Source organism: Sinocyclocheilus grahami, unplaced genomic scaffold, assembly GCF_001515645.1.
Source record: "Sinocyclocheilus grahami isolate Dianchi unplaced genomic scaffold, SAMN03320097.WGS_v1.1 scaffold32.1, whole genome shotgun sequence".
Taxonomy (NCBI): Eukaryota; Metazoa; Chordata; class Actinopteri; order Cypriniformes; family Cyprinidae; genus Sinocyclocheilus; species Sinocyclocheilus grahami.
In genome coordinates, this window is record NW_015505211.1 from 1,003,016 (window position 1) to 1,022,392 (window position 19,377).

The 19,377-nt window shown below is 37.6% G+C and overlaps 3 protein-coding genes across 3 annotated transcripts in view; all 3 read right to left on the bottom strand.

The window, feature by feature from the left end:
* The window catches only part of LOC107578484 (clathrin heavy chain 1-like), a 39,833-nt gene extending 34,368 nt beyond the window's left edge, over positions 1–5,465 (bottom strand). Inside the window, exon 1 of the mRNA XM_016264439.1 lies at positions 5,181–5,465. Within this exon, the coding sequence (XP_016119925.1) occupies positions 5,181–5,222 (42 nt within the window). The 5' untranslated portion in view covers positions 5,223–5,465. The remainder of the gene's footprint in view (positions 1–5,180) is intronic.
* Positions 5,466–7,421: 1,956 nt separating this feature from the next.
* LOC107578493 (protein BTG3-like) lies at positions 7,422–17,199 on the bottom strand. The gene is made up of 4 exons (XM_016264447.1): positions 17,190–17,199; positions 10,365–10,521; positions 10,064–10,268; positions 7,422–7,734 (listed from the first exon to the last, which is right to left on the bottom strand). The coding sequence occupies exons 1-4, from the start codon at positions 17,197–17,199 to the stop codon at positions 7,522–7,524; spliced, it is 585 nt and encodes a 194-aa protein (XP_016119933.1). The 3' UTR covers positions 7,422–7,521.
* An 812-nt stretch (positions 17,200–18,011) lies between these two features.
* LOC107578504 (popy class I histocompatibility antigen, alpha chain E-like) lies at positions 18,012–18,851 on the bottom strand (the record flags this gene model as incomplete). Its single annotated transcript, XM_016264458.1, is given in 6 exon segments — positions 18,012–18,347; positions 18,419–18,427; positions 18,480–18,535; positions 18,538–18,561; positions 18,564–18,591; positions 18,675–18,851. Coding segments are annotated over 6 exon segments (630 nt in total), but the record flags the coding sequence as incomplete, so codon positions are not given.
* Positions 18,852–19,377: the final 526 nt, after the last annotated feature.

Consider the following 19,377-nt stretch of genomic DNA (forward strand, 5'->3'; position numbering starts at 1 on the left):
TTTAATTTGCTAAATACTAAATTACTAAACTAAGAGACTAAATATTAACAAACAGTAGACAGTGAACACTCAGATAAAGTATTTCATTGCTGGCTAAATGTATCTCTGGCTCATGCTGCAGCTCTTAGGCCTAATCAAAGAACAGGAAGCACATTTTCTAGGAAGATCTCAACGGAATCAGCAGCACCTTTTATCAATGGCGAGCGGACGCCGGCACACCCGAAGCCACACCCACATTCCTTTGTCATGCTGCACAGAAAGTCACATCATCACTAGCTACCAACCGAGAATTGTGAAATAATAATAAGAATATATATATTTTTAAATAGGGCTAATTCTGAATTTCTCTTCAAACAGAATAACAAGTTATTAAATTAAGCTATTTTCATGGCAGGAACCCAGTAAAATCAGTTAAAACTAGGTACATAAACATTTAAGAAGGACATAAGAGATAAACAAACAGGATACATTATTCACAGAAATATAAAATCAGAAATCAGAAAACATAACAAAATAATTTTAAAAAAAAACGTTGCTACTGAGAGAACAGTAACCTGCTCACGCACATTTCTGTGACCTTTATTACTGCATCTTATAGATGACATCACACATGATGACATCACTACTGAGCAGGCCATTCCGATTGGCTGAAGGGAAACCCTGCCCATGTTAGCTCTCATAACGAGACACTCTGAAGCAAACGTAAGCGAGAGAGCTCTCACTGCCATAGCAGCATTAGCCTTAGGCCAAGCGTGATTCATTCACAGCATGTAACTGCTGCTTGCTTCAGTGTCGTCTCAGACATGCCCAGAAAATAACCCTCTTTCCCAACCGGTAGCTCATCCAGTCTACAAGAATATACTGTGTGGCACGAGAAACATCTACTTGAAAATAGCTGGCCAGTTTCTTCCTGGATTTCTGTGGACATCTCTGCTCTGTGCAAGGAGAATGTGATATTGATTTTATCCTGGCAAAGAATTTGAATCAATAATTGCTAGCTGGTACAAGGAAAGCTGCTCTTTTTGTACCACAAATAATTCAGTCAAGAGGAGCATACTGACTACAGACTATTAATTTTATATATACATATATATATATATATATATATATATATACACTAACCAATGAGTTGATTTTTTAAAACTCATACAAACAGACACTGCAGCAAACAAACTGTAATAAGCAAGCGGATCAAGCATTGACAATCTCTCCTCTGTCTGCTGTGTATTTGACTTCCCATTTTAGACTGTTTATTTTACAGTGGTTAGATAAAGATCAGTGCTGTGAACTTCACCAGTGAGTTAACAAACTACATGCAAGATACAAGAGATGATGGCATAAAAAACAGATGAAGTAAGGAAAGGCAACCATTAGCTGAATTATGCCTTCATGTGATTCCTTCATTGACGCTATGTTATACACACAAGTTATTTTTAACAATGAATACATTCAATTCTTACTTTTATTCAGCAAAGATACATTAAATTGTCAATTTCAAAATACATTAAATTGTCAAAATCAAAAGTGACAAAAGTAATGCTGATCAAATAAAATGCTGATCTTTTTTATTCAGTCACAGTTTCCACAAAGATATTAAGTAGCATTGATATTGAAATACATCTTGAGCAGCAAATCAGCATTTTAGAATGATTTCTGAAGGATCATGTGACTGAAGACAGGTGAAAATTCAGCTCTGCCATCACAGGAATAAATTACATTTTAAAGTATATTAAAATAGAAATCGGTTTCAATTTTAAATTGTAATAATGTGTCAAAATATTACCGTTTTGACTATTTTTGATTAAAAAAAACCCTAAACCTACCATACTTTTTAGAGGCAGGATCATGTGGATGTAGAAACTTATTTCCAGCATTAGCATACTGCTTCACAACACTCACAAAACATGCTACTATGGCTGTGCAAAAAATCAAATGCGATTTTCATGCGCACCTCGTTAGTAAAGCCGCTCCTGTGATTAGTAGTAAATCTCCAGCATGTGCGTTCAGATGGAGCAGCATTTACTACACAGAGCCGCAGTTCACTGACAAGCTACAAAAAAATCGCGTTCAAAATCGCAGGCGATTCATTGCCGATTTTGAACGCGATTTTGCGTAGCTTGTCACAGCCCTACATGCTACCATCAGAGGACATTAAACATGCCCCCCTGCTGGCACTTTCACTGACCATCACCAGTGTAGCATTCCACATTAACCCTTAAGAATGGCCACAGACACTTGACTTTACTGGCTTAACTCGAGCGGTTGTTCTGTTATGCTGACCTATACTACTTTTGAAGTGTTCATGCATTTAGCACATTTCTATGGGTGAGCTTTGCTTTCACAAATCTGGGCGAGTGAGAGAAACCTTTAATACTTGAAGCGTCAAGTGCTTCTCTGGGTCTGTGCAGATAAATTCAGCGCATCGTTTAAATTCATGACTTTTTAAAGCTGTCAGCACATTCTTCTCTCCAACCTCCCGTGCTCGTTTAACCCTTTTCCTTCTCCGTCCAGGGAAAAATAGCATCTTGCTCAGCACAAAACCCTGATAGCAGGAGGCTCGAGGAAGGATACACAATTTGCTGAGGCTTGCACCGCAATGTCACCATCCTCCATAACAGGAAGTCAGGACCCATTGTGTAGAAAGCTAAATCAACATGTTAAAAGCTCTGACCATATGACTATAGGTGACAAGTGACCAGCCTAGCAGGTTCAGCATGGACAGCAGAGCAGGAAAGGGGAAAAGAAAGAAAGGAACAAGCACAGAACGCTCTCGGCAATGAAATCCAAGTTCATTCAGCGCTGAGCAGCTGAATATGGATAATGGATCTCCATCCACACGAGATAGTCATGTGTGATCAGCAGAGTAGAGTTCAAAGATCAAATGCACTCACAGGGCCTCAAGGTAACGTATTAAACGGCATGACATAAAACACACGAAACCCATTTGCAGATCATATGACTTGCCCCCTGTATCATGCTTGCCTTACTCTTAAAACCAGAGTAATTTACTTAAGTGATTTGCATTGAAATCAATGCACTACAGGTTTTCAAAAACAACTAACTTGCTCCACTAATATGCATAACTAATGTGCAGCCAGCATCCAATGAAGAACATAATACAGGCCTGCTGCCTTTGTATACTAAAATCATCTTGTAATATACAATACAGTAAACTATAAATGATGTATATGGAAACAAGTGTCACTTATAGTGGTTATAGACACCAGTTTTATAAATGTACCTTTCATTATACTATCCATTTTGCCGTATAGAGGTTTCAGCAAACCAAAATAAAGCAGCACTACAATGTGAATCGGACATCATGAGCAAGTTTTGTCTTAATAATACTGTCTTCCTTGTGCCATTTACAGCATTATGCCACTGACTCCTATTGTACTCTGACCATTAGCTGGCACTTCACTGGAAAAGTGCTGTGCTACATTTGCATTTCATAAAGTTAAAATACCACCAGAGGGCTTCAGGCTCTTTTTGCTCCATTATGCTCTTTACTTCTGCACTACTCTAGGATATACGGGATATACAGACAGGATATATGGCAAGTAAATATGGCATGCCTGAACTAAAAACGCACATATTCATTTCCACACACAATAATATGGAAACCCTGAACGTTCAGTACAAAAAGACATTCACCATGATGTACATCCACAGACAGTCTGCAGACTCTCTCAATCTAGAAAGCTCTAATCTAATTTGCGATGTTATTTCAGTATTATTTATAGACTATTATAGTATTTATTAACATTTTGAATGAGCTTATTTATTTTAGTTTAAAATTTTAGCAATTTTATAAAAATTTTGTCATGTGCTGTTATTTTAAATATTTCTATTTAGCTTCAATTTATTTGATTTCAGTTGTAGTTTTAGTAATTTTATTACTTAGGCAGCACTTCTCATTTTCATTTTAAGATATTAAGTTTTAGGTTTATCATTTTTTTATTTTAACTTTATTTCAATCAACAGAAACTATTTTAATAGTTTTAAATTTATGTAACAATAATAACAGCTCTGATTGGCTTTAATGTAACTTGCAAACAAAGTCCTGTTTGGTACCAGTTTGATACTACACTTGTATTGAAATAATGAATGAATAAAATAGCAAAGTTTGCAACAATATTGACATCTAATTGTGTTTAAATGGGTGTTTTTTGTCCTAAATAAGCTGTGATGTGGACAAGTGGTCACTTGCTACACAAAACTATGACAAATACAGACCATTACAGGCCTGACACTGGGTAAACACGATGTTTAACAACAGATAATTGATCCAGAACTAGGACAATTTGTCATACTATGACCTTTTTCAAGGACACATAACAATACACTCAAAACAAATACAAAAAGTACACTCAATTATTTTAAAGACGAGATGCATTAAATGGTGACCAAAATGAGTTACACAATGTCCTAAAAGCCTTTAAGCTGACCGAGAGCCTCAAATGAAATAGACAGAGAAGAAGTGACAGCAAGCAACGTATGAGTTCAGTGCAAATAATAAAAAATTGCAAAGGCATCATGGGACCATACACGCGTCTATAGGTGGGGTGATTTTACACCTGCTACCTGAAGCAGGTAATCTCGACACCTCGATCACAAATCTGTTGTATTATAATAGGACAGACAATAGGGAATAAAACAAGACTGAATCCCTTCTGTCATTTACAGTGATTCATTTCAAGAAATAAAGAGACTATTTATTCTAAATTTTCCTCTGTACGTGATTTTTTAAATACAAAGACACAACCAGAGGCAAAGACAGCTAGTGTTGATAAGCACTGTGACTACAAATCTCAATATTCTCGAAACAATCACTTACATTTCCCAGCCATAAATCTTTTTCAAGTTACATTACAATTTCAATACACTGCATTTAAGTCCGTATAACTTGATCAAACCCTCTAAATGTTTGAACAATTATGCTCAAAAATGCTGTCTAGGAAGGCAGCTCACTGGGTTTTATTTGTGACACAACCAGAATATCTATTATTCAGCTGGTTAACACCGACAGCAGCTAAGCTAACTCCCCTGCTGCTGCTGATATTCACCGGGGAATGGGTTACTAGTAAAATTGCTTATTTAAAAACACACTGATGTGTTCACTATAAACTCATAATAAAATAAATGAGACACTCATTTGAATATGTTTTAAAGCGCTTTACCTGCAGGTGCTCCTGGAATCTGATAGGCAGGATTTGAGCCATGGTGGTTCCTCTTCGCTTTCCTCTCTAATTCCTGCCCAACCTAAACTACTCCAGAGTCGCGAATGAATGGAGGTGGTCTTGTGTTTTTGGGAGGGGGGAAGAGGGGGGCAGATGAACCGGGAATGTTAGATTACTCTAGTTGCCCGCTGAATGTAAACGAGGCGCTTAAACTCCAGAATGTCAACCGCCGCTGAGAGGAACTCTAGAAACCTGCAATGGCGGCGGAAACCGTCCGGTGGAGAAACGCACCGGAAAGAGACGTAGACCTCAATGGAGGCGGAGGGATACATGTACTGTGTGGAAGAGGGATTTTAGTTGGTTTGATAACAAGATTTTACTACTTAGATGCAAAATTCCCACACATATATTGCGAATGTGTTATAAGTATATTTGGATATGGGAGAAGTTAATAAGATAAGTTTGAGCGTAAAGGCTGAGGGTACTAGTTCTTTGCGAATCGCCCTTTGCTTTTTGCCACATCATTCGTCCTCGTGAGTTGACGTCAGTTCCGATATTATTTCTCATGTTTTATTTGTATATTACAGACAGGGGAGAACTGTACTTTGAGTGTGCAACGTTATTGGTAATGTTCTGATTGTCTGTTGATAGGAAAATGCAGTACTGAGTCGTTTACAAGCGGCAAATGCAGGTGTTGGGCTTAATAAAGATCTTCTTCGTGGTTAGCAAACGATAGGATACATGTGCAGGATTGGTTTCAATTGATTATAAATAAATCACTATTGTTGTTATTCGTGTTCAGAGTATACGATGTTTTACTTAGCGCTCCGAACGATTCAGTGGCTGAGAGAGCTGTCCGACTCATTCGAACTGATTCGCGATCCATTTCTGACCGTTTTTCTGACTTGTTTGATTAGTTTATAGAAAAGAGCTGATTCAAAAGAATGATTCATATGTGAATGATGCCCGAATCGGTTAGCACTACTTCTGAGAAAATAATGTTGGAGCACGTCAGGTCTGTTTTATTTACTTGACTACAAATACTTTAATTATTATTTGTAATATGTGCAATGTTTTTGCAAGTTTAATCATATAAAAAAGCATGCGGTCTACTTAATATTATAAATATAATATATTGATATTTATATATAATGTATATTAAATAACACCCATTAAATAGCAACATATGATCACCCTAAATTGTCGTTAATTTACCATGAATTGCATAGATTTGATTAGAATTGTGCAACTGTAACCAGCACAAGCACTAATTCTTCATCTTGAGTAATTCCAGAAAGTGGGTTAGTGCATTAGAAAAACGCATCTTAATGTGAAATTAAGGAGTGTTGAGCAATATGAAATATAATTGTAATGAAACACAAACACTTGTTGACCAGTTCACTAACAGCAACCTGTTTTTCAAGCACATGGCGCATACTGGATGCACACTATAGTTATGTCTAACAGACAAGGGTGTGATCAAAAGCGAAGTGAATTTGTTCGAGTCTGTAATGGTGGGGTTGATAGCCATAAAATGTAGTCATTTCCTCTAAAACTTGGTCAGAGTTTGTGAACAGTCTGCTCTGCTCAGAGGAAGGTGTGGCATGCATAGTGAACTTGTTGAACTGACTCTAAAAGAAACATCTGTACAACTTGTGTGTCCATGTAAAACTTCCATATACCACAAAATAACTGCTTGAGAATGAGCTAAATAAAACTGTACTATAAAGAGAGTACTGCACTTCTATACTATTTAGAAAACAAGTAAAGTATTGTTGGCTGTGCCCTAATTGAAAGTGCGCAGTTATAAAGAAAAGTAGTGGAATACTTATGTTGTTCTGCCACCTAGTGTTTTACTAGAAAAACTACAAGCACTACAAACAGTAACCTCAAATAATCTTGAAAATGTTTTTTAATGTTATCCATAATTTAAGTGGTCTATGCAATACATAATACTTTACTGTGAATAAATAAAACATTTGGTCACTGAAACTATGACAAAAACATGTAAAGTGTTCATCAAATGATCCCATATAACATAAATACAGTACATTTCCATTACCATAAAAATTGGAATACTTGAAATATTACTAATCCAATAAGTACGAAGTTTACCTTATACAAGTTCTATTACAAATACTCTAAAGTGCAAACGGTTACTGTTATCATTCTTTAAAAAAAATTGACCAGTCACAAATGCAAAAAAACAGTGACAGCAGAACTACAAAAATACATTTTTTAAAAATGTGGTCAGTCATCTTAGTGGTAACTTCAAAAAAACACTTTCCAATGGAACACCCTCACACTGACACCAATGAACTTCATCCTGTAGTAACAGTGGTTACTGAAGCTGGTGTACTAGGTTTGAAGTGCTGCCCCAGTAGCCGTGCTTGCTACGGTACCCCTGCTGGACCCAGCTGTGCGGTTTAAAGGAATGGTTAGGTCTGCAAGGGGGGCGGATTATGTAGTGTGGCCGCTGAGGGTAATGCCCTTTCCCCAGGCCAAACTTCTTCCTTGGTACAGGATGCCATACTGGGGCACTGGCATATAAAAGCTGTATTAATAAAGAAGATGACAGCATATATAGAAAAAAAATTGTTAGAAACAATGGTCCTACATACATGTTGTGCATTATATTTTACTGATAAAAGTAAAACTTGGCTAAACTACCTTTTAAAATTAGTCTACAATTCATTCAAATGTACACTCAAAATATTTTATTTCATGCCATATCAGTTATATATACACATTGCATAAAAACTTTGACATACATATTGACATAAAAGTTAGTGTGCTCAACCAGCTGAAGAGGAGGTGCAACCAAAAAATAAAAGGTCCATCTTGCTTGAAGCAAAGGTGCAACAATCACTTAAACTTTGATTAAGAACAAGTAAGGTTTGTTGCTACCTGTCTGATAAAGGTCTTGAGGATGGCCGAAATGTTGTTTTTAATCAATAAAGGTTGTTTATTTTTCTAGAAATGAGTGTCGCATCTTTTCTTCAAGCCAAAAATAAAAAATAAATAAAATAAACCCCTTTTACACAGTCTTTATTGGTAAATTACCTTTAAGAGACCATGTGCGAACAGGACCTATTCAACAATACTGGTAAATCAGTCCTGATGCTTTTAATTGTTTTTCTATTTAAACATGCGCTAGACGAACATCCAACCATTGCTCCATGTCTCACGCTCAAGACCTGCCTTTTCCATTCACCAGCGCTGCTGTTATCAGATTGGACAGATAGAGAAACTAAAGCACTTCTCCTAATCTAGGTGGATGAAGACAGTGCAGCGTTTAAAGGTAAGTTCTGGTGACTGACATCAGAGTTTGTGAATGAGTTTGGGTACTGATGTGTGAATGGTATCTTACTGGAAAAAGAAGGAACATTGGCTACGTTTACATGCACAGTTTTTGGTTCAATCGGACTGAATTCATTACGATTGATGAATCTGAATGTAGTGTTTGAAACTAAAGCACTTCTCCTAATCTAGGTGGATGAAGACAGTGCAGCGTTTAAAGGTAAGTTCTGGTGACTGACATCAAGAGTTTGTGAATGAGTTTGGGTACTGATGTGTGAATGGTATCTTACTGGAAAAAGAAGGAACATTGGCTACGTTTACATGCACAGTTTTTGGTTCAATCGGACTGAATTCATTACGATTGATGAATCTGAATGTAGTGTTTACATGAACGCTAAATAAAACGATCGGGTTGATGTGTGCATTTATGTCAAGCTTCAAATCTGAATTTTTATTTCTATATTTTTTTTTACATGCGCACACTGCACAAATATGGAGTTTCTCACTATTTGCACATAATAACCACTCTCCTACACGGTTTCTTTATTTGTTTTTAACAGCAGAATTCATATTTATCCATATATGGATAAATATACATATAAACCTCTGTGCCGTGCTGCTCATATTTATCACGCAGTAAAAATGCCCCACCCAGTGCCCAAAACGGGTTGCCTGTGGATGAGAATCCAAAACAAGGACTGGTGGGAGGTTGTCCTACTCAACTTCACAGTTGCCGAGTGAAAGGGGAGTTTTATAATGACAGGACACGCACTTATACAACACTTTATTCAAAAGGAAGAACTGCTCGTTCTGTGGGTCATACGTCATTATGCTATTTCTGCGTAATTACACATGCGCAGTCCTTTCAGTTTCGGGGTTCAATCCGATCGAGTGTTTACATGCACTCTCAATTGTATTAGAAAAGGAAGAAAACACCCCCTTCAATCCGATCGAAATGTCATTCTGATCCAGCTCAATCGGATCGATTAAGGTGTTTACATGAAGCCTTTTCAGTCTGATTGAGCCGTTAATCCGATTACAAACGGATTATTTGGTTGCATTTAAACGTAGCCACTGTTGCTTGTGTGAACAGGGATGCATTAAATTGTTTAAAGATTCCCTTAAAGACATTTATAACATTACAAAAACAATCTCCATTTCAAATTAATGCTGCTCTTTTGAACTTTATTTAAAATCCTGAAAAAAAAACAACAACATTAGAGAGTTTCTACTAAAATATTAAGCATATTTAAATATGAAATAAAATATTTTCAACTGGGATAAAAATTGTTTCTTGAGTACCAAATCAGCATATTAGAATGATTTTTGAAAGATCATATTACACTGAAGATTGGAGTTTGCATCACTGGAATAAATTACTTTATAAAATTGATTAAAATAGAAAACCATTATTTTAAATTATAATATTTCACAATATTACTGTTTTTACTATATTTTTGATCAAATCAATGTCACTTGGTAAGCAGAAGAGACTTTCAAAAACATAAAAACGTAGCTACTATTGAACAGTAGTGTACCTGTGGCAATCAACGCAAAACAAACTTATTTAGGACATTTTGTACCTGGTATGGAGTGTGGTTGTGGAGAGGTGGGGTGTACTGGGCCTCTCTACACCTGGTGTCCTCATCCGAGGAGGATCCGGAGTGGTAATCTGACGTGACCCTCTCCACAGCGCTCGTCACTTTCTTTGTCACATCCTCTTTATCATCAGCATCATCATCACTTGAGAAGGTGGCTACAGTGAAACCATGATTCCTCTCACCATACCTGTGTCCAATTCACATGTAAACATACGTCAAAAAACAAACCAGTAGAGCACTTCTAAATAAACAGAAAAACATCCGCTTTATTTCATAAACTTACCTACAGCACACCTCTCCAGGGTCGACCCAAAGCGTGAGCTCCTTGGGCAGACCAAGGTCCTTATACTGCACTCCACTCTCAGCACACGCTCTGAGCAATTCAGCATCCTCTTTATGGAAGCGGTTCACTCTGATGCACCTGCACAGGATACATATATCTCATTTTAACATGACGTGCACTACATGCATCCCGTTCTGACTAGGGCTGTCAAAATGGCTGAAAAACTCAATTCAAATTTCGAATTATATTCGAATTTAAAATGCATAACTTCAGTTAGGGTGAAGAAAAGCTTTTGGCTTCTCTCCTGAGGCCACAAGAGGTGCATCAAGCAAAATATTACTAATCCACCTTTACTCAAAGCATCAGGTAACACGACTATCTGTGAAAAAAAAGTGCATAATGTTTAAAATAATGTTTATAAACCAATTATAATTAAGTTGTATAAACAACTATAAACAAAACAGCATCATGCACGTATGCATAGTTGAATACAAAGGGCCGAACACCAATCACAGAGTACATTTTTCATTTAAAACCACGAGTTGCAGTGGGATGGGGGAAAAACCCGCCATAAAGTCTCGAGATTTGTTTTTTCAAAGTTGAACTTGCATTCATTTTACATGGCTTTCTAAACATGCGGCTCTCTACCTGCGTCACTGAATTTGCGGCACAAACACAAAAGAACCGCTAGATTTATATCAGCACAGCCAGCGAAGGATCGAACGCAACTGTTTTCAACGAGCGCACCTTTTTTTAACAACCAAAAAGTGCATAATGTTTAAAATAATGTTTATAAACCAATTATAATTAAGTTGTATAAACAATATAAACAACTATAAACAAAACAGCATCATGCACGTATGCATAGTTTAATACAAAGGGCCGAACACCAATCACAGAGTACATTTTTCATTTAAAACCACGAGTTGCAGTGGGATGGGGGAAAAACCCGCCATAAAGTCTCGAGATTTGTTTTTTCAAAGTTGAACTTGCATTCATTTTACATGGCTTTCTAAACATGCGGCTCTCTACCTGCGTCACTGAATTTGCGGCACAAACACAAAAGAACCGCTAGATTTATATCAGCACAGCCAGCGAAGGATCGAACGCAACTGTTTTCAACGAGCGCACCTTTTTTTAACAACCAAAAAGTGTTGTTGTCTGTTGCGGAAGTACAGACGTTCCTCTCGTTGATAGCAGAGGAGCGGATCCAGCGAGAGCTTGATGGGGCGACGCGGAATGAAAAAAAGTTTTTTAGGAGACGAGGTAGTAGAGCTATAACGACATGTGAATAATCCCGCCCACTCTAAAGCGGTACTTAACTGCAGTGGACACGCAAACCGAGCCGAGCCGAGTCGTACCAATCAGTGGAAAAGCGCCATAAGTGGAAGAGAGGGGGTACGCAGAAGAACGTTAAATGCCCCAGGGGGTACGCCGCTGTAAAAAGTTTGAGAACCACTGCTCTAGATAATGCATTAAATATGCGTTTCTTGTGAACGGCTTGGTTTCAGTTTTGACGTAAACAAGATCTTCTCCGCATTGATGTTCTCTTTTCCCGCGATATCTGTAATTAACAACGCAGCAGCACCACATCTAGTGGCTTCAACTGGACAGGCTAACAAAAACATTCAAATGCAATGACACTTACATCGTCATCGCATCTTGTGCGCCACTGATAAGGCTGCATCCTTAACGCACACCTAAAATTGTGGATTTTTTATAAGATCCCTAAAGTTGCAAAGACTAAAGTCTCAAACCCAAAGAGATATTCTTTATAAAAGTTAAGACTCGTACTTGGAGCCTGAGCCTTGTATTGGACTTTTAGGTGCAGAAAATGCCTTTTGCAGTAAATATCTCAAACAGGCCATTTCGCTCTGCATGTTACTTGCAAAAAAACTGATCTTACAGATGTGGAAAGCAGATTCTGTCCCTACTTTTGAGATGTGGGCAAGGGAACTGGGAAATATGTTACATTTGGAAGAACTGAGATTTATATTAAAAGATAAATTGTCAATAAACCACGAGTTGCAGTGGGATGGGGGAAAAACCCGCCATAAAGTCTCGAGATTTGTTTTTTCAAAGTTGAACTTGCATTCATTTTACATGGCTTTCTAAACATGCGGCTCTCTACCTGCGTCACTGAATTTGCGGCACAAACACAAAAGAACCGCTAGATTTATATCAGCACAGCCAGCGAAGGATCGAACGCAACTGTTTTCAACGAGCGCACCTTTTTTTAACAACCAAAAAGTGTTGTTGTCTGTTGCGGAAGTACAGACGTTCCTCTCGTTGATAGCAGAGGAGCGGATCCAGCGAGAGCTTGATGGGGCGACGCGGAATGAAAAAAAGTTTTTTAGGAGACGAGGTAGTAGAGCTATAACGACATGTGAATAATCCCGCCCACTCTAAAGCGGTACTTAACTGCAGTGGAAACGCAAACCGAGCCGAGCCATACCACGCAGTGGGAAAGCGCCATCTGTATCAGTAAGCAGTTTCTCTATATCATTTTCTGAACTCAGTCAAATGCCTCGATTGTAATCCTGAGGTTTTGTTCCCTCCTTTGACTAGCCAAGGTCTCCTGCAAAATCTTCAGAATTCCCACTGTTCTTCTAGTGCGGAGCGAGTGTTTTCTGGCGCCGGATTAGTCCCAGCACACAGAATGAGCCTGAATGCTTTGTGCAAGCTAATGTTTCTAAAAGTAAATTCTAAAATCCTGGTAAGACTAAGAGATGTTTTAATAGTCCGCATTTACTTGCAGTTTTGGTCTATTTTAACCATAGAAAATGTTTCTTTTATTAACGCCAGGACATAATCCAGGTGTGCATTTAATTTTGTGTGCTTTTCATGCGCCTGATAATTAAGTGGTATTTTGTTAAGCTCCATTTGCATTTTTCATCTTGATTGTGTTTTCGTGGGCTTGTTTTGAATGTTCTGTTGTGTTTTTAACTGCAGTGGACACGCAAACCGAGCCGAGCCGAGTCGTACCAATCAGTGGAAAAGCGCCATAAGTGGAAGAGAGGGGGTACGCAGAAGAACGTTAAATGCCCCAGGGGGTACGCCGCTGTAAAAAGTTTGAGAACCACTGCTCTAGATAATGCATTAAATATGCGTTTCTTGTGAACGGCTTGGTTTCAGTTTTGACGTAAACAAGATCTTCTCCGCATTGATGTTCTCTTTTCCCGCGATATCTGTAATTAACAACGCAGCAGCACCACATCTAGTGGCTTCAACTGGACAGGCTAACAAAAACATTCAAATGCAATGACACTTACATCGTCATCGCATCTTGTGCGCCACTGATAAGGCTGCATCCTTAACGCACACCTAAAATTGTGGATTTTTTATAAGATCCCTAAAGTTGCAAAGACTAAAGTCTCAAACCCAAAGAGATATTCTTTATAAAAGTTAAGACTCGTACTTGGAGCCTGAGCCTTGTATTGGACTTTTAGGTGCAGAAAATGCCTTTTGCAGTAAATATCTCAAACAGGCCATTTCGCTCTGCATGTTACTTGCAAAAAAACTGATCTTACAGATGTGGAAAGCAGATTCTGTCCCTACTTTTGAGATGTGGGCAAGGGAACTGGGAAATATGTTACATTTGGAAGAACTGAGATTTATATTAAAAGATAAATTGTCAATTTTCATCAAGATCTGGAAACCAATAAGAAGTAACCATGGGAACGGATAGCGTATCCTGCTAATATGGCGGCGCCTTCCCGAAATGCAATGTGGAGTGAAAAGATCGTGAGGTAACTCCTCATTCTCTATTAGAAAAACTTGATGGTAGTGTGTTTGTGTCTTGACGCAGACATGACGACACGACAGACATGATATTCAGCGCTGAGAACAAGCATCGTACAGATTATGCAATTCACACTTAAGCCTAGAGCGAATGAAACGCTCTCTAATTTTACAGTTTCAAAGCATGGAAACAGCATAATGCCACACTCTTTCAAAAACAAATATAAAATTTACCATTTGATGGATTCTCTCATCCGAGTAGAAAACCGCCCAAATGTGGCAGCTTCAGACTCGTAGTAAAACCAGGCCTCGGCGGGAATGGAGGCTAGAGGATCTGTCAACGAACCACAATGAAAGTAGCTAAAAAAGTATATATAACATAAATTGTAAGCACATTCCAAAAAATTATTTTACACGTAAAATCTCATTTTTTCAGGAAATCGAACCGGCATGAGAAACATTCAAACTCTTCTGTAGGGCTACATCTCTGCACCTCACGAACTCAACTCTTTAAACCTGACAAAAAGTCACTCGCAGTTAATAATTTCTAAATGTGTTCACCACCAATCATATTTCGAGTAAAATTATCAACAAAAAATGTTTTCCCGTTTAATTTTATAAAGAGAAAAGCAATCCAATTTACTGTCTCGTCGCATGAGGATAAAATGGCATCGTCGCTTCGCGAGGCAGCAGTCATTAAAGGGCGGAGTCCACTTCGTCTTCTTATTCGTTTTTTATTGGCGGCTCGCAATCACCAATTGAGCATTACCGCCATCTACTGAAGCAATGGACCAGAGACTTGAATTCCCTTCTCCCAGTCCTATCAGAACTCATGCTTTCGATGTTGCTGCGTGTTCAGCTCCTCCATCTACAGCCGAAGTCCCTCTCATCCCAGAGAATAGGAATAACAATAATAATCTATATTCTATGAATTAACGGAGTTCTTTTTAGAAATTGTATTAACAGACTATCACCTCCTACTGGATTCAAAATCTCTTTTAACGTTACTTGCTGCTCGCCGTTTTTTTGAAGTTCATCGATTAACTTACTTCTCTCCTCCGTATATCCATTACACTACATGTTCTACAGTTTCTCTAACTCCACACCAATCACACAGTCCTGTTGGATGTTTCCCTATTATGTGCAATGTTGAATTCAGCCCTGTATGCCCCCAACCTTAATCTTGAAAGAACACAATCTTCCTTTCTGCTCCCTCTTGAATTCCTTCCTCTACCTACCATTGGTTGTACTGAATGTAGATGTCTGCCTTTTATCTCTTTATCCCAAAACAATTGCCAATTTGTATTTATCCCCTTTTTAATTATTGACTTAAGTTCACCTTTACTATACAGAATTTGCATATCTATATTTTCCTTTGTCATTACTTGTTTACCTAATTGGTCTGCTTCCTCATTCCCTGCCACTCCTGTATGTGCCGGAACCCACAAGAATTGAACCATCCTATTTATCTGCTGCAACATATATAATAACTGAAGGATCTCCAAAACAATATCTTGTCTAGTTTCAGACTGTTGAGCTTCCAGGCATAATAAAGCTGAACTTGAATCTGAACATACTAATGTTTTATTTCTGTGACTTTCTTCTTCTTCTTCTTCTTCTTCTTCTTCTTCTTCTAATGTTTATTGGCGGTTTTGGCAAACCAACTTAAAGGTGCACTAGCGCCACCTACTGATCTGGAGTGTGGCGTGAACAGATTTGGTAGAGAGAAGGATATTATATTTTTTTTAAATATATATAAAAATACCTTCCCACTATTACAATTTATATTCTTTCCATATTTCCTGTCTTTTTTAGATAATTGAACACTTCTTCTTTAATTCTTCTTTACCACTCACTAGACTTGTTAGAACAGACATTGGATCTGTACATATTACAATATTATTTGGTTGTATTTCTTCAATCCATTGTAGTGCTAATATAATTGCTATTAATTCCATAGTAAAAACAGATCTGATATTCTTTTGGCTATTTTTATTTTAAATGCAGGAATATATACTGCTGCTGCTGTCCTTCCAGATTCAGGATCCTTCGACCCATCCGTATAAATCTGTAACTGTGAATAATAAGCTTGATTTATATACTGTTGAACTACTATATTTATAGGAATGATCTTCTCCTTTTCATTTATTTCTTTTTGTATTTGAAAGTCAATCAAAGGCATTGGAAACAACCAAGGTGGAACCACTGGAATAGCTACAGAAGGATTATTTTCATATTTATTCAACCCTAATCTATCTGCCTCCTTCTTTACTGTCCAACCGAAGCTCTCTAAATCTTTATAGTCATACTCCCAATAATCTTTCAAAAGATTTTTAACTGGATGATATTCTGAGTGACCCGTGACGTGACTTTGTCTTGTGCGCATGCTCAAAGGAAATGATTCAGGACTCGATTCTTTTGATTCGTGAAGCGAAAGATTAATTGTACATAAAAAAGTAAAATAAAAAAGCCTTTATTATGTTTATGGGTAGAAGAGCACACACATAAATAAATATAGGATGGTAGTGTTTTACTCCCTAGATTTTACCAAATCAAACAACAATTAATCAAAGCATACCGTTCAGCAAACGTGAAATACAAGGGTTATGGGCCCGTGGTCATTCGGGGAGAATGTTTTATTTTTGGGGGGAAAATTAATGATAAAGTAAAGGCTGGGCGCACTAGACGGACGCATTTTTAGAAATAGGACAGTGGCGTCCTCTGGCTTGAAAAGCGGTGTTTTGCAGGCAAGCAGGCCACACCGGCTTGATGAATTGATAAACTCGTGAACTTGTGATAGTTTTGTCTGTGTTGTGAACATTTGACATCAATTTCAACACGAGCGGCACATCTTGTCAGCAGGAAATATCTATCAGGGTATACACTAGTCATAATAAATGTGCTGAACTGAGCTGCACATCTTTGTCAACAGGAAATACCTCTCAGGATGAATCTACTCTCACTTCAATAAATGTGTTAAAAACATGGGTAGCACTTCATACACTATCACAAGGATAAAATAGTCACAACCTAGACTACATTAAAACTGAAAACACCAGTATATTCTGAATTAGCAAAACATACTATGAGTCATGATTATATGAGGGAAGTCTGATGATTATTATTGTCTTTTTTTTTTTTAGTTACAGGTCTACATGTCTCACTGGAATAATTGTTGCTGCATGAAGGATGACGATCTCTCAGTACTGAATACAGAACCTCACTCAGAGTTCAGAGTGGAGAATAAGCTCAGATGTGACAATGACCCTCACAGGCTGTTGACAGGAGTTAGCAGTGCAGAGATGAAAAAAGCTATCTGAATATTATAACCTATAAGGGTCAATTGAAGGGTCAATCTGTATTCTGATTGTAGCAAGTGGCCCAGTTGTAGTGACTACGTACATGAAAAGAGCAAGAGGCGTGAATCTCCGTACAAACAATCTTTTATTAAGGCTAAAATAATTGGCTGATATTAATTTAAAACCCACAGCCGGCACACACCAATGTCATCGATAAAAAAAAAACTAAAAAACAAAAAAAAACATCCAAATAATAATGCTGTAGAAAGCGGAGTCTTCCTATATAAGAAGCGGGTGAATGTAACAGCACCAGGTATGCAAAAGAGAAAAATCACACCCACAAGATCTGTCGCCTCTGGCTTGCTTAGTTGGGGACACTTCATTTCCAGCGTTATCGTTGACATGATTGCAAAGATATTATTTAAACTGAGCTGGATGTTGACATCACTGAATTCAATGATGAACTGTCTTTAACTGAAAAATGAGTGTTTACTATTGTCATTTTGCATTATTGACACTATTTTCCTAATTAATGCTGTTCAGTTGCTTTGACACAATCTGTATTGTTAAAAGCGCTATATAAATAAAGGTGACCTACATGATGTTTCTATGCTGAATGAACAGGTGTATTTATGTAAATTGTAATACCTCTAAATCTGTCTCTTTTCTCATAACATTCAGTAGGAGTCATGTGGAGTATTGTTGGTTGGCTCAGGGATGAGTGGTTTACCCAACACGAGTAGTTCACACAGTCAGATATATTCAGGTATGAATGGAGGGAGAATGATCTATCTGGGTTGGTTTTGTTAATGCTGTATGTGAGAGAGGAGTTCTGAAATTCTCCATTTCTAATCCACATCTGGTCTAGAGCGGAAGGGTAAAACCCCTCAGAGCAGCAAAGCATCACAGGAAATCCACCCAATACTCTTTCATGTGACACGGTCTCAGACACGGGGCGTGCTATCAGAAATATAAGTGTTCGTAAATATCAAAAGCAGATACATGTTACTCTACTACGCTACCCTCAAATGTCATAATGATTTCTGTTTCTAGTCACAAAAAAGAAAAGAAAAACCTTATCAATCACTTGGACAAATGTTCTTTCTTCCCTCAAATGCACAGAAGGTTTTATCTTGTCATAACGCATTTGTATGTGTATCATTTATCTGCAGGTTTGATACCTCAAATGCCATTTAAGTTTCTTGAATCCAAATGAATCTACAGTGATTTCTACATGAGTGTTTTGTCCATAATTGTTCTTTATAATTACCGAGCACAATTCATTTTTAGTTTGCAGCTCCACTATAAAACTTTCACTTTTACTTTCGTCATTTGATGGTTTATAGTCACAGCTGATATTGACTGACATTCCTCGATGAACAGTCTGAACTGAGGTGCCGTTAAACAATGCATGTCCAGCTAAAACAACTGAAAAAGACAGGGCTATAATAATAATGATGATGATAATAATAATAATAATAATAAATAAGACAATTACATTTTAATCCGTACAAAATTCTATATATATATATAATATAGCATAATGTAGGCACTATATATATACATGTGGTGAAGAGCAGCTTTTTTCAACTAATTAAAATCTATGCTCTCGTTTAAGGATTTGGAGATAGTTACTCATGCCTTCATCACTTCCAGACTTGATTATTGCAATGCGCTTTACAGTATATGGGTCTCAATCATTCATCGCTGAATCGCTTGCAGTTGGTCCAGAAGGCAGCCGCGAGGTTGCTAACTGGTACTAAGAGGAGAGAAAGCATTTCTCCTGTCCTAGCATCTCTTCATTGGTTACCGGTGCAGCATAGGATCCATTTTAAGATTTTATTATTTGTGTATAAAGCATTAAATGATCTAGCCCCATCATACTTGTCCGAACTTCTCAGCTATCAGCAATCCTCTCGCTCTCTCAGATCCTCTGATAAACTTTTCTTGCATATAGGCCTACCTCGCTCTCG